Source organism: Triticum urartu, chromosome 3A, assembly GCF_056163025.1.
Source record: "Triticum urartu cultivar PI428250 chromosome 3A, HENAU_Tu73, whole genome shotgun sequence".
Taxonomy (NCBI): domain Eukaryota; kingdom Viridiplantae; phylum Streptophyta; class Magnoliopsida; order Poales; family Poaceae; genus Triticum; species Triticum urartu.
In genome coordinates this window covers 706,368,871-706,383,665 of record NC_141875.1, presented here as the reverse complement: position 1 = coordinate 706,383,665, position 14,795 = coordinate 706,368,871, and the positions used below count along the sequence as shown (strand labels likewise).

At 41.4% G+C, this 14,795-nt stretch overlaps 2 protein-coding genes across 2 annotated transcripts; one reads left to right on the top strand and one right to left on the bottom strand.

The window, feature by feature from the left end:
• The first annotated feature begins 802 nt into the window (after positions 1-802).
• Positions 803-4,758, top strand: LOC147981926 (uncharacterized). Its single transcript, XM_087517242.1, has 7 exons — positions 803-963; positions 1,144-1,306; positions 1,376-1,631; positions 1,858-2,074; positions 2,152-2,272; positions 3,459-3,635; positions 3,813-4,758. Exons 2-7 carry the CDS (start codon positions 1,154-1,156, stop codon positions 4,638-4,640), a joined length of 1,752 nt encoding a protein of 583 aa, XP_087373368.1. The 5' UTR covers positions 803-963; positions 1,144-1,153; the 3' UTR covers positions 4,641-4,758.
• Positions 4,759-10,967: 6,209 nt separating this feature from the next.
• LOC147981925 (uncharacterized) lies at positions 10,968-12,302 on the bottom strand. The gene is made up of 3 exons (XM_087517241.1): positions 12,240-12,302; positions 11,981-12,127; positions 10,968-11,492 (listed from the first exon to the last, which is right to left on the bottom strand). The coding sequence occupies exons 1-3, from the start codon at positions 12,300-12,302 to the stop codon at positions 10,968-10,970; spliced, it is 735 nt and encodes a 244-aa protein (XP_087373367.1).
• Positions 12,303-14,795: the final 2,493 nt, after the last annotated feature.

Below are 14,795 nucleotides of genomic sequence, written 5' to 3'. Positions count from 1 at the left end.
AAAACGATTACTATCACCATGTGTTTTTTTTTTTGCGAGTGTACCACCGTGAGTTATTAACAGCGTACGAACATGTTGCTATCTCTCGCGCGCGTTGCAACGATCAATTTCGGACGACGTTCAAAAACAAAAACGATCAATTTCGGACAAGCCCTCGCAAAAAAAAATTCGGACAGGCAGAACTTTCCCTTTTTAGCAAATCAGGGGAGAGATGTTTGAGGGAAACTGAGCCCACCCGGGCCCCACCTGTTGAATCAGGGGGCGGTGGTGAGATTAAAAGTTCAGGAGGGAGAGAGGTTAAGGAAGGATCCCGTGATGTAGGCTTTTCCTCAGATCTGAAACGCAGCTTTGGGTGGGCCCTTCTGTCCCTGGCGACCGACAACGCGTGGAAGGAAATCGCTCGTTCCAACGCTCGCGTGCGAAGGAGCGTTTCCGCTGTGGCAGCTACTTTGAGCTACTTTACGCATTACCTGGTTGTAGCGGGGAGTATTATATACGTATCATGCATATGATACTAATCTATAATACTATCTTTCTAATTTACAGTATCATGTATTAGTATTATGTAGTATTTTATTTATTGCTATGTATGACACATAGTAGCATAATATTTGTTATGATATGGTATCATAATATGATATTCGATCTTTTTTTATTTAATTTCATAATATCTTATTAAAATTGTCTAGTTGGCATGCATGATACTAGCTATGATACTATCATTACGACCAGCCTGATCATTCATCATCCTGCTAAAAAGGGAACCCGCGTGGACCGTTGACTCACACGTAGAGACTGTTGACTCACGCGTACAGAGATAAGGAAGAAATGAGTGTTCGTTCCCGTTCCCGTTCCCCTTCCCAGCCCAGACTCCAGATCTAAAGCCAGCCAGGATTTCACGTCACCGGGGAGGAGCAACCAGTTCGGCTGGCCGATCTCCTTGGACCTATCTATCTCCAGCTGGTTAGTGACTGACCCCCCGACATGATTTCTAAATGTTCATGAACCTTTGATCTAAAAATCTCGAGATCAGGGGTTTCTTTGTAGATCATCATCAGATCAGGAGTTATTGCAGTGAGAGGGAGAGCTCAGTGTATGCCAGCCGGGTTGCTGGTCGTATTAACTCGGTTTTTTATCTCCCAGTGTAGCAGAAATGGCGGATCAAGAAGCTGAATTTGGAGCGCTGGAGCGCATAATGGGTGATGAAAGTGCAGAGCCGACCAGGCTACCATATTCACTCATAAAGTCCATTACCGGCGATTTCTCCCGAGAAATTGGTCGTGGTGGGTTTGGAGTTGTTTACCTGGTAAGGCATCTTTCTTTTTCTCCCTATATTTTCCCGGTCCAATAATTAACAAAATACTACGTAAAACAGGGAGACCTTCCAAGTGGCAAGGTTGCTGTCAAGAAGCTTTCCATATCGCAAGATTTTTCGGATCAGTTATTTCAGGATGAGGTCCACTGTCTAATGAGGGTAAAGCACAACAATATAGTGAGATTCCTCGGCTATTGTTCAGATACACAAGGGGAACTGATGGAACACGACGGAAAAAAAGTTATGGCAGAGGTACGGCAAAGGTTGCTCGTCTTTGACTACGCTCCTAACGGAAGCCTTCAGCTTTATCTTACAGGTACAGACCTCGCAACTTTATACCCTGGTTTTCAATTTCAAAGTAGTTTCCTTTAAATGTTACTACTAGCTGGTTATTCATACTGCGTGATCGAGCTTAGCAATTAAGCTCCCTTGAAAAACTCAATCCTCTCTTTCACAAAAGGCGGTTGATAGTCCTGCAGAACTCATGGAGATCAAGGACAAATACGCTGCTGAATTTGATTGTACTTATGTTTGTTTTACAGAGGAAACAATTGAATGGACAAGGCGATATCAAATGATCAAGGGAATCTGCCATGGTTTGCAATATCTACACAAAGAACGCATTAATCATCTGGACCTCAAACCTGAAAATGTTCTGCTGGATGCTTACATGGAACCCAAAATTACCGACTTTGGCTTGTCAAGATGGTTTCATGAAGGACAGTCCAGAATTTTCACAAAAAGCACTCCTGGCACAAGGTAAACTGAGCTTGTTAAGACTCCATCCTTTTCATGTTGATACCAAGTTTGTGCTGCTTTATCATGTTGTCATGCAGGGGATATATTGCACCAGAAATCATAGACAAGGGTGAAATATCATTCAAGTCAGACATATTCAGTTTCGGCATTGTATTCATAAAGCTGTTAACAGGGAGTGACAACTACGATTTTGAAAATGTAAGGACAGTTTACTGTACCATTTAGGTTGGTTTTGTTGAATTACGTTAGCCTTTGGCGTATTACGTCTCATACTATATATCATTACCAAGAAAATACTAATCACAAGCCACACATTCAGTGCAAGCAGCAAAATGCTTTTGCCTTTCATGAAAAATATATCATACTGTCAAATCCTATTCAATCGCAGAGAACTTTACAAACTAAGTATTGAAGGATGCAAATAATTAAAGAGATGCTGTTCACTTTCAATGTCGTTCTATTATTGCCGATCGAACTCACTGTACTACCACCTTACTTCAAATACTATATAGAAAGATGGTTGTAACGCCATACAAAGGAATACCGTTACTTTACCATCTTCTTTTGTTTTAATTTGTGTGCGCTTGAGTAGTAGGATGCTGATAAACACTTGCTGTGATTCACAATTTTCACCATAGAACTGCTTCTCCTATGTAGCATCCAAAGTCTCTGAAGCAATGTTCTTTCCTTCTAGGAATTTTAAAACATGTATAACTCTGCAAACAACTAATTTTTAGAAAAAACTTGATACTCTATACAACAATTCTTCTGGAGTTATCATTCAAAAGTTTGTGAAATTTAAGAAAATGTAGTTGAATTTCTCTAACATTGATTAATAATTTTAAAAATATTTGTTACGTGAAGAGTTTAGTTTATTAGATGTGGCATGCAATGTGTGGCTTAATACATGTGATGTATATTTCGTACTTATATATATTTCAAAAGTAACCTGCAAATGTTACATGTCAGAGACCGTGCAATATATTTTGCAATGGGGAGAGCAATATTGTATCAAACAAACTCATTCCACAAGGTAGAATCTTGATGGGTGTAGCAACATCTTAGTTTACTTACTTTTTAGATAATGAAACAAAAAATGTATCCTAGCTTATGTGTGTTTTTCAGATAATGAAAAAAAAAACTTCCCTTGGCCTTTACATCTGATAATGCACACATCCACCATTTATCACAAACGTTCAGATTGAAGGCAAAATGAAGAAAAAAAGAGGATAACAAGCTACAGGCCACTACAAACTCAGGAATTACATAGCATAGCTACCTTAATGTCATCCTAAATATGGATGTGTGCATCACGTGATGCAGAGGGATCCTTCGTTGTCATAAAAAAATTGTCGTCTCTTACTATATGTCTAAACTTTTGCAGTGGCATAAATCAATAGACGTGAAGAGCCCTCAAATGGAGTGCTGCATTGAGATAGCTCGAAAATGTGTGGACACTGATCAACACAAAAGACCTTCAATAGACGAGATAATTCATAAGCTGAATGAGATGGGCAGTGCTGAAGAATCAAGAGATGACCCAGGGTCTTCAATACAGCAGGTATGATCCTGCAATGAACTGGAGTAGAAAAGCTGGATTATATGTAAACGGGGATGTACTTTTTCTTACCGGTTTTAAAAATAATAATTGATGTACTTTTCACTGCTAGGAGATAAGTGTTAATTAAAGTTGTGCAAATGAATCCTTTGAAATCCAGCAGTTTCTTCTTCCTTGTAGGTAAGTGGCGCATCCACCATGAAGGAGCTTCCTCCATCAATGCCTTGTGTGGACAACCAAGAAGGTGAAAAGGTCAAAAGGGAACTCAATAAGATGGATCCTACGCCACAGGGGCCTGCGGGCCTCAAGATGCCGCCAGCTCTTCTACAGCCAGTTATTATTAAACCAATGCCGCCACCGTTTGAGGTCATGCAACCATCGGCACAACGAATGGGGGATCCATACGACCACAGCGACACATCCGATGATTTGTATGATGACTCCGATGACGACCCCGAATGTTTCTGCGTGGATGACCCTAGGAGAGTTTCCCAGCAATGGAGGCGTCATAACCGCGGCCTCGTCGACAAGGCCAGGCCAGCAAATGCTGGAGGCGGCGATCAAGACAGGAGGACTAACTTAGTCAAGGGAGAAATATCTCCAATCAGCAGGAACCAGCCGAGTCAGGGGAAGATGGGCAACATAACCAGCGTCCCAACCATCGCCAACCATAGGCCAATGGCTGGAAATGGAATGCTTCCTGAGCAGGTCATGATGAGGTATCCTAACACAATGGACGTTAGGCCGTGGTCGGTGCCATTCCCCCTACAGGGTGGTCATGGAGGTGAGGGCAGCGCGCTGTCCGGACGGGAGGTACTGCAGGTTGCTGCGGTGGCACAAAACTCCATTGCGCTGCAGCAGCAGCAGCACATGGCGTTGATGCGTCAGCAGCAGCACCACCAGCACCAGCAGCACATGGCTTTCTATCTACTGTTGTTTCTGTTCTTGCTTCTGCTTACTATTATCGTCATTGTTATCGTCATTCTTACTTTCAAGAAACGGGGGTAGGGCTGGGTAAATCGTTGCAGATTATCTGAACTTGTATTTTGATACAGAAAAGGTTGAGAATATTTGGATTTGGTTCATTCCATCGGGAACAACAATTTGTTGAAATATATAAGTTCTACCCCATTATGCAGCTGGTGAACACATGCTTTCAGTAATACAGTACGCCTTCCACACGCCATTGTATGATTCCACTTCATTCTTTTTGGAAAGCACAAATATATATTTGCCATTACAAACAGAGTAGAAAGAGCAGCGTGCAAGGTTGCCTCCAAAATTGACCAGACTAACTCAGTGGCGGAGGAGAGTTATTTACCCCAAACCACCACATTATGGGCCAGGGTAACAGATCAGTAACACATTTGAGGTAGGGCACAAAAAACCAACAACAATGGGGCTAATCTGTAACGCGGAGCACTGATTCTGTGTTTTAGGCCAGAAAACAGCGAATCCGACAGGTGGGTCCTGCATGTCAGGCTGACGTGGCGTGTGTTGACGGACGCCGTTAGACGGCGAGAGACGGCCGTTTCCGCGCGCCCGTGTACTAGGTCAACCCATTCCCCAGCCCGTCGATTCAGTCCACCCCACCCCTCGATTCAGTCCATCCCCACTCCGATGGCAACCAGCTCCAGCGGCGACGGCGCACATGGAGTCGAAGGAAGCGGCGACGGCGCACTCAACGGCGAGGGCAGTGGTACTACTTCAGGGCAGAAGCGGCTGCGCTCGCAATGCAGAGTCATCGGCCCCCACATCGATGGCGGCTGTGACCTAGATCCAGAGTCGGCCGCGGCGGCGGTCCTATCGCTGGAGCCTTGTACCGAGGAAGCAGCTTCACAGATTGGTCCCGAGGATGTGCTCCCGTTCGCCCCATCTTCAGCTAGGTAATCTGAATCTTTGAAAATATGTTCTTTCAATCATTCCTTATTATGGATATGTTTTAGAGCATCAACAAAGATTGTAGGTCTGAATACTTGATTTGTTAGTCATTTGTAATGAACTGTAGTCCTGAATATTTGTAGAAAATCATAATGGTTCTGAATTTTTGGAGAAAATCACACTGTAGTGTTCATTTATGTTGTTGTCTTGTTACTATAATTGACTTGGTAATTTTGCTTACGCTGCATTATAATGGTGAGCTATATTAGGCCTGAAGATATTCATTTGTCTATGCTAGTAATGTTAGTACTAATTTATTGTTCTGAATTTTTTAAATAGTGCATTGTAATGGTTAGTTATGTTAGTACAATTGACTTGTTAATATTCATTTGTATGTCTATTTTAGGCCTGAAGATTTATGGTCAATCTACTTCCGGTTTCCTGGGAATAAGTATGCTCTTGTTAAGATGTGTGAAAGAGAAATCACTTATGGTAGTTTGGTCAATGTAATGGTCAGCAATGGATATTGTAAGGATGACAGTCTTTGCTACTTGAAAGAGGAAGATATAGGGCTGCAAGGTGTTTGTGTCATCAAAGACAACATTGAAGTAGTTCACACGTTGAGACAATTTGAGAGCACCCAGACATTGGCACTGACAATTAGAAAGGGAAAGGTAGTTATTGAACCACCAGTTAGAGAAGATGAAGATGCACAACAAATAGATGTAGAGCCACCTGTTGTTTTTGCTGTTGCTGAATCAGGTGTTGTGCACAAAACAATTGGTACACAGGAAAGTGTAAATTTTTTGCCACTCAAATCAGTTCCTCATAACTGTCAGTTACGTCTTGGGACACAGCTTAACACTGAAGTAAGTGTCAATTATGCTGATTTTCAGTTTGATACAGATGAGGAGGACAATGCAGTTAGTGAGGAAGAAATTCCTGTAGGCATGGACACAGATGATGATGAAGGTTCAAGTAGTGATGAAGATTTTGTAGTTGATGTGGACCTCTTAGATGCAGGAGAAGAAGAAGATGACTCAGATTCAGTGCAGTATGTGGAATAACAGAGTGCAAACAGGAGGAAAGAGGAACCTGAGCTAGATGAAACTATTGTTGAAATAAAGAGGAAGAGAGCTGAATACATGTCTAGTAGACACTGTGAGGGGGGACACAGATCCTAAAGATATATATGACATGGACCAGGAAGAAGATGATGAGGAGGCCCAAGAGATCCCAGTTCCTGAGCTTGTTAAGAAGAAGGCAAAGAGGCGAAGTCCTACAAGTAGGTCCCACTCTAGTGCTGGTCCAACCATTAATCCTGATTGGTTTCCATCTTCAGAAGAGGAAGATACAGGCTTTGAAGCAGATGATGATGGCAATGAACCAATGTCCTTTGTTATTAGCTCTGGCAGAAGGAGCAGAGCTAAGAAAAGACCACCTAGGGTCTGGTATGATGAGGACAGGATGCACCTAGAACAACAATTCCAGTTAAAGCTCTGTTTCAAAGATGTTTACCAATTCAGAGAGGCTCTTGTCAATTTGCATGTGAAACAACTTAGAAGATACAAATATCACAGAAATTGCAGTGATAGGATAATAGTTAGCTGTGATGGATATGGTTATCAGTTCTACATGGTAGCAGCAAAGATAAGAAATGAGGCCACTTTCTGCATTAACAAGATGGGGTTGGAGCACACATGTCCCACCCAGTCTGAGAAAACTAGGATTAGTTCAAGGTGGCTTGGCAACAAAATGCTTGAAACTATCAGATCAGATCCCAACACTACTGTACCTGCTATTGTTGACAAGGCAAAGAGGCAATTTGGGCTTGAGATTCCTAGGATGATGGCATGGAGAGCTAAGAAGAAAGCAAAGGATATTGTGCTTGGAGATCACAAGAAGCAATATAGGAGGCTGAGAGATTATTTGGAGACTGTGAAGCTTACAAATCCTAGATCTAGGTGCATTGTCACTACTGTTAGTGGCAGAACCAGAGAAAATCCTACTGCTGGACCAAGGTTCCATGGTCTATTTTTCAGTTTGAATGCATGTTGTGAGGGCTCCTTGAATGGATGTAGGCCATTCATATGTCTAGATGGCTGCTTCATCAAATTGTAAAGTGGTGCACAGGTACTAGCAGCTACTGGAAGGGATGCAAACAACAATATGTACCCCATTGCCTTTGGAGTGGTTGGAGTTGAAGATACAGTGAACTGGTCCTGGTTCTTTACACAACTCAAGTATGCTCTAGGAGGAAGTGAAGAGGGCAAATTTGGGAAGTACAAATTAATTCATGTCTGATAGACAAAAGGTTAGTTCATTCACTTCATTTACTTCATGTACTTGTTCATTTAGTTCTTCATTTAATTCATTTAGTTCAATTACTTGTTAATTTAGTTAATGTATTGCATTTACTAGTTCATTTAGTTTTTAATTTAGTTTATGCATCATCAAAGTGAACCCATCAAGACTAGTTAGTAGGTGTCGAGTTATAACGCTTCTTGTAGACACTTTGGTCTAGATAACCTAGGGTGACCCATGTGGGATCAAAAAACATGAGCATCATCAAAGTAAACCCACCAAGACTAGTTGGTAGGTGTCGAGTCATAACGCTTCTTGTCGACACTTTGGTCTAGATAGCCTAGGGTGACCCATGTGGGATCAAAAACATGAGCATCATCAAAGTAAACCCACCAAGACTAGGTGGTAGGTGTCGAGTCATAACGCTTCTTGTCGACACTTTGGTCTAGATAGCCTAGGGTGACCCATGTGGGATCAAAAAACATGGGCATCATCAAAGTGAGCCCATCAAGACTAGTTGGTAGGTGTCGAGTCATAACGCTTCTTGTCAACACTTTGGTCTAGATAGCCTAGGGTGACCCATGTGGGATCAAAAAAATATGCATCATCAAAGTAAACCCACCAAGACTAGTTGATAGGTGTCGAGTCATAACGCTTCTTGTCGACACTTTGGTCTAGATAGCCTAGGGTGACCCATGTGGGATCAAAAAACATGGGCATCATCAAAGTGAACCCATCAAGACTAGTTGGTAGGTGTCGAGTCATAACGCTTCATGTCGACAATTTGGTCTAGATAGCCTAGGGTGACCCATGTGGGATCAAAAAACATAGGCATCATCAAAGTAAACCTACCAAGACTAGTTGGGCATCATAAAAAAACATTAAATCATATTAAATCATTTAAAATCTTATTGAATCATTTAAAATCATATTAAACCATTTAAAATCATTTAAAATGATATTAAATGATATTAAATAATTTAAAGTCATTTAAAATCATATTAAATCAGTTCAATTCATTTTCATGCAGGGTCTACTCAATGCAGTGACAACAGTATTCCCAAACTGCCATCATAGGTACTGTTTGAGGCACATTTATGCAAACTTCCAGAGAGCAGGATTTCAAGGAGAGGATTTGAAGAGATGCATGGATGCAGCTGCCTATGCTTACACCGAACACGACTTTATTTTGGCAATTGATAGCATGAAGGCTGAGTGCACTACTGCTTGGGAGTGGATGTCAAGAATTCCTCCTAAAGCTTGGTCTAGGCATGCAATGGATACTAATTGCAAAACTGATTTGGTGGTTAATAACTTCAGTGAAGTTTTCAATAAGTACATTCTAGATGTAAGGAACAAGCCAATTGTCACTATGATCAATGGGATCAAGGACAAGTTTCTAGTGAGGTTCCACCAGAAGAGAGAGGGTGGAAAATGTGCTAGATGGGAGATTGCACCAACCTATGTAGAGAAGTTGGAGATGAACAAGAAGTATGCAAGGGATTGCAAAGCATTGATGGCTGGCCAAGGACTTTTCCAAATCACTAGTAGATACAAGACCTATGGTGTTGACACAAACCTATAGATATGTGGGTGCAAGAAATGGGACATCACTGGAGTTCCTTGCAACCATGCTTCTTCTGCCATCTATAGGTCTAAACAGCTACCAGAGGATCATATCAATGTGTTCTTAAAGAAAGCAATGTACTTGGAGGCATATAAGCCAGTAATTTACTCAGTTCCTGGTCCAGATAGCTGCGTGAGAACTCCAACACCTGACATTGAACCACCACAATTCAAACATGACAAGAAAGGGCCAGTAGAAGAGAAAAGTAAAAAGGAAAGTTTGAGCCACCTCAGGCAAAGCAGACATCTAGGATGGCTACTATAACATGTGGGAACTGCAAGCTGCAGGGACACAAGTACACAAGTTGTACAAAGCCATTGAGGCCTGGTCTGCAAATCAGGAGGAACAAGCACATGGTATTTTCAATTTGAAAGTACTTGAGTGTTCATTTCTATTGACTGATCATTACAAAGTTATTTACATTTTTAATTACAGGAAAACAGGACTATACCTGAATGGCAGCATGGTGCAGGTTCATCAGCTACTGGAAGTGCTAGGGGTGCAACATCATCATCTACTGTAAACTCTTCTCCTGCTGCTGCAAGATATGCAAAGACTACCGATGCTGCTGGAGGGGTGCAGCCTCATCTGCTACTGCTGGAAGAGGAGCAAGGTATTCTACTACTGCTGGAAGGGGTGCTAGTTCTTCTCCTGCTGCTGGAAGGGGAGCAAGATCTTCTACTGCTGCTGGAAGAGCTGCAAAAAGGTTCAAGCCTCCAAGAAGTTATGCAGAAGCTTCAACTAGCCAGCCAGCAGACAATAGGCCAAAGAGGACAAAGTACATGAGCAAGAGGATGGAGGGGTACTTCTATGCCAGTGGGAACTACTAAATGCTCACATTTGAAGTGTGTATGCAAGTGCATGTGTGCTAAATCAAGCATTACATCACTTTATTTATGACATTAAGAACCTATGTATGGCAGTAAGAACCTATGTATGGCATTGTGAACCTATGTATGTTGAACCTATGGGAAGTTATCTATGTTTATCTCCTATTGTTAAAATTCTGAGCTAAATCTGTTCTATGCAAATCAGATTGTGTGCAACTTTTGTGCAAAATATGTTCCAAATAGGTTCTGTGCAAAGTTAATTGTGAGCCAAATAGGTTCTGTGCAAAGTAATTTCTGTGTAAAATATATTCTGTGCAAAGTTAATTTTTGTGCAAAATATATTCTGTGCAAAGTTAATTTTTGTGCAAAATATATTCTGTGCAAAGTTAATTTCTGTGCAAAATATGTTCTATGCAAATTAAATGGTAACAGATCATCAGTAACTATTATGGCACAACAACCACAACCATTTCACTTGATACAAACATAATACAGTAATAAGTTGGACATTAATCCAAAGATGCAATGATAAAAAGTTGGACATTAGTTCTTGGGATTACACAACACAAGTCTTGGGAGTACACAACACAAGTCTTGGACATAAAGATACAATAAGCATTACAGCTTACTAAGTGCATAAGAGCACATTCATAGCAACTGCAGTGATACCCTAAACCACACCACAATACATAGTTAAAAATCATCACATATCTCCTTCAACTTCTTGATCTTGTCCTTGTACACATGTTTCTGTTTGAGCAGATCTGCAATCATATACTCCAGTTTTTTCTTCTCTTCTTTCAGTTGGTCCCTCTCTATCACAACTTGGTCTCTCTCTACCACTAGCTGGTCCCTCTCTTTCTTTGCCTTTGCCCTAAGTACCTGATGTAGATTGGTACAACCATGGTCTGCCAGCTTCTTCTTCTCCATCTCCTCTTTGAGATCACTTAGAGCCAACCTAGCATTGCCCAACTCTGTGATAGCATCCTCCTTGTCAGCAACCATTTTAGCGAAGTCCAGTTTGAAAAACCTTAGATCTTCCTCCATCTTCCTCTTTTCACCAACTAGTTTGAAATTTCTTTCAGCAAGCTCAACATTTTCTCTCAGCTTGTCCTTCATTTCTTTATCATACATGCTCCACAATTCAGTGAGGATGCCCTGCATAGGCACTGACCACTCTGGGTCTATCCACTCCAGATAGTTGCACTTTAGTTCTGCCTACAATTAAATAAATATGTTCTCACTAATAAATTGCATGAAATGTGCACAAATTATATAATAATGTATGAAATTGGTGCCTGCATTGTAGTTCAGTTATATCCAAATGTGCACTTTAGTTCTATCCAATCTGGCTAATTATCTTACATTACCTTATATTCTATGCATAAATTGGTTCCTAAAACAAATATTACATCATTAATTAATAGATATATTCTCCAAATTGTATGCACAAATTCTGGGTAGAAACCATTATAATAACATATGTAAATATTTTTTTCATCAATAAGATTGTATATGCATACATTCTGGGCTATCCACAAAGACTTATTACACCAACTGAAGCAACAGAAAATTGGAGTAATGAAGCAATTAATATTTGAGCAACTATCCAGGAACAAATCTTTCATACACAAAATTGGGGTACTGACAAGTTAATTGAGCATAAACTAACTAAGCTAATCTACTTACACTACTAACCAACATACCTTCTCCTCATCACACGCAAGAAAACGTCTACCCGTGTCCACGGATTCATATGCAACAAGCCTGACATAAGGTTCCAGATGCAGACAACGAGATGACAAATCATGAGCAATGCCACTCCATTCATAGCAAGTGATAGTCCTAGGAAGCTAACCAGCACACAAATTGCACAAATCAGCAACCTGGTAAAAAATCCCCAAATGATGAACCCTAACCCTAGCGGGATGAACCCTAATCCATGGGGGAGGAGAACACGCATACCTGGCTAGTGACTTCTTCGCCGTCCGAAGAAGAGCTCGAGGACTGGTCGCTCCAAGAAACCATGGCGGAGCGGCGAAAGGCGGCGAGTCGACAGTGGCGGCGCTGGCGGTGGTCGGGGTCGAGAGAGAGGAGAGCGAGCGGGATGAACTGCCTGGTCTGGTTCGAACACCGACCGGTGCGGGCCACTTAAACGGGCGCGCGGAAACGACCGTCTCTCGCTGTCTAACGGCGTCCGTCAACATGCGCTACGTCAGCCCGACAAGCGAGACCCACCTATCGGATTCGCTATTTTCTGGGCTAAAACGCAGCGTCAGTGCTCCGCGTTACAGATTAGCCCCATTGTTGATGGTTTTTTGTGACCTGCCTCAAATGTGGTACTGATCTGTTACCCTAGCCCATAATGTGGTGGTTCTGAGTAAATAACTCATATAAACATCTTTTATGGTAGGGTGAACTCTAATGCATAAAAAAATTGACAAACAAAATCAAACTAGACCATACACATAAACGATGCACACTAATACTTTTATGTGGTCCTATCACTAAAAACATACCACCGATAGTTGGATTGGAGTTACTTCCACTATCAAGTACCTCAAAATATTTTCTCAAATATCCAATCCACAACATTAAAATGCCACTAAGATTAAATATATTTTGAGATACTTGTAGATTGTCAGGCTATATTCTGAAAATTAACAACACAAATCAATGTCACAGATTCACAACATGAAAATTCAGACATTTCATAAATTTATACCTCTCCCCATTACTTTCGAAGGCCCATTCCTCTTGTTCATCCCTTCTAACTTTCCTCCGTCACTGGCACCCGGCCACCAGCAACGCCGCCGCGCTGCTGCTGCGCCGTACACGCCTATGGTCTAGAGCCTTGGAGGCTGCAGTGATGAACGGCTAGAAGCCGTGTGGCGTGTGAGATGGCGCCACCGCCGACCACTCTCCGCCAACGCCAACCCATCGCCGCCGCCGCCGTCGCTAGGTTTTTTTATGGGACCGCCGCTAGGTTTGCTCTTGTGGTGTACTGGTGCCTTAAAGCTGCGTGGGCTCGAATGCTATCGATCGCTTATAGCTTTTTTTAGGATCACCAAGCTTTATTAATCGAATACCACAGATTGTAGGATACAAGCAAGGTCATGGGGTTGGCCAAACCAAAGACCTAAACACAGCGAGTGCTTGGCTAGCTTATGAGCTTCTATGTTTGCCCTACGACTCTGATCGCTTATAGCTACGCACAGGTCGCCGACATCGCCGGTAAAATGCACGAGGCCCAACACGCACTGTGAAGCGGGCACGAGCAATTGGACGCAAGCGCTGGCACACACGTTCCCTTTTCCCTTTTTTTCTCTCTCTTTCAGTTTTTTTTATATTTGGTTTATGACTTCTATACAGTCTGGCCTATTTCTATTTAGGTAGGGATTACTTAATTTAAAAAATGTCCATAAGTCAAAATTTTCAGAGATTTCAAAAAAGGCACATGAATAAAAATATGAATTCAAAAAACTTCACGAAAATAAATGTTTGACAAAATTCAAAAAGAAACTGATTTTTAAGAATTATAATTTTTTAAACATGAAAAATGTGGAGGGGGTGGGCGAGTGCTCGGAAAAAGCAATACATAGCATTTGCCTAACTCCTATTTGACCCCATAAGCGTCGATTAGAGTGTATTTTGCTAACCAGCGCACATCCCCTCCACATTATTTTTATTTTTTGGTACTGATAAAATGCCCGTGCATTGCTATGGGCCTTATCATTTTTTGTCGGTTACATATATATACTTGTATTATTGTATGAAACTCGGTGAATTTTTGGCCCCTTCCAATGACATCGTCTTGGGACCTTTGTCAATGGATTCTTTTTGAACATCGATATAATCTATCTCCATCTCTCTCATAATATGCAAAAATAAACATATATAGAAATACATATATTGTTTTATCATGCACAACATATATACTGAAGCACAATTATTTATATGCATCTCTACTTATTGTGTAAAATTCAATTAGTTTTCATTCTGGTCCATATTTATGTCAGTAACATTGTCAATTGATAATTTTGAAACCATCATCTGAAGCCATCGGTTTTTATGTCAATTATGCACTTATGCTCAAAATAAAACGTATTTTCATGATAGACCATGTATTATGTTTCCCTCGTTGTTTCCAGATTCAAACGCAACTCTTCACAAAACAAAAGGTAGAGATAAAAGGTAGAAACATCACCTTAACACAGAGGAGATCCATTGTCTCCTTAGGGACGAGTCACTTTTCTCTTCCCCACCAGAAGTGTGCTTGATTTCACTTATACTACGTTTTCTCTTCCCCATCAGAAGCGTGCTTGATTTCACTCATACTACGATTTCTGGTATTGTGCATCAACTTACATAAACTTCAGGTATCGTATACCCCCCTGTCGGTGTCAAAACCGGCGGATCTCGGGTAGGGGGTCCCGAACTGTGCGTCTAGGATCGATGGTAACAGGAGACAGGGGACACGATGTTTACCCAGGTTCGGGCCTTCTCTATGGAGTTTATACC

Excerpts from the sequence above, each read along its gene's own strand:
- LOC147981926 (XM_087517242.1), top strand. The coding sequence starts at position 1,154 with ATGGCGGATCAAGAAGCTGAATTTGGAGCGCTGGAGCGCATAATGGGT. Across the intron at positions 2,075-2,151 it reads AAAAGCACTCCTGGCACAAG|GGGATATATTGCACCAGAAA; the intron begins GTAAACTGAGCT and ends GTTGTCATGCAG. Across the intron at positions 3,636-3,812 it reads CAGGGTCTTCAATACAGCAG|GTAAGTGGCGCATCCACCAT; the intron begins GTATGATCCTGC and ends TCTTCCTTGTAG.
- LOC147981925 (XM_087517241.1), bottom strand. The coding sequence starts at position 12,302 with ATGGTTTCTTGGAGCGACCAGTCCTCGAGCTCTTCTTCGGACGGCGAA. Across the intron at positions 12,128-12,239 it reads GCGAAGAAGTCACTAGCCAG|CTTCCTAGGACTATCACTTG; the intron begins GTATGCGTGTTC and ends TGTGCTGGTTAG. Across the intron at positions 11,493-11,980 it reads TTGCGTGTGATGAGGAGAAG|GCAGAACTAAAGTGCAACTA; the intron begins GTATGTTGGTTA and ends ATTTAATTGTAG.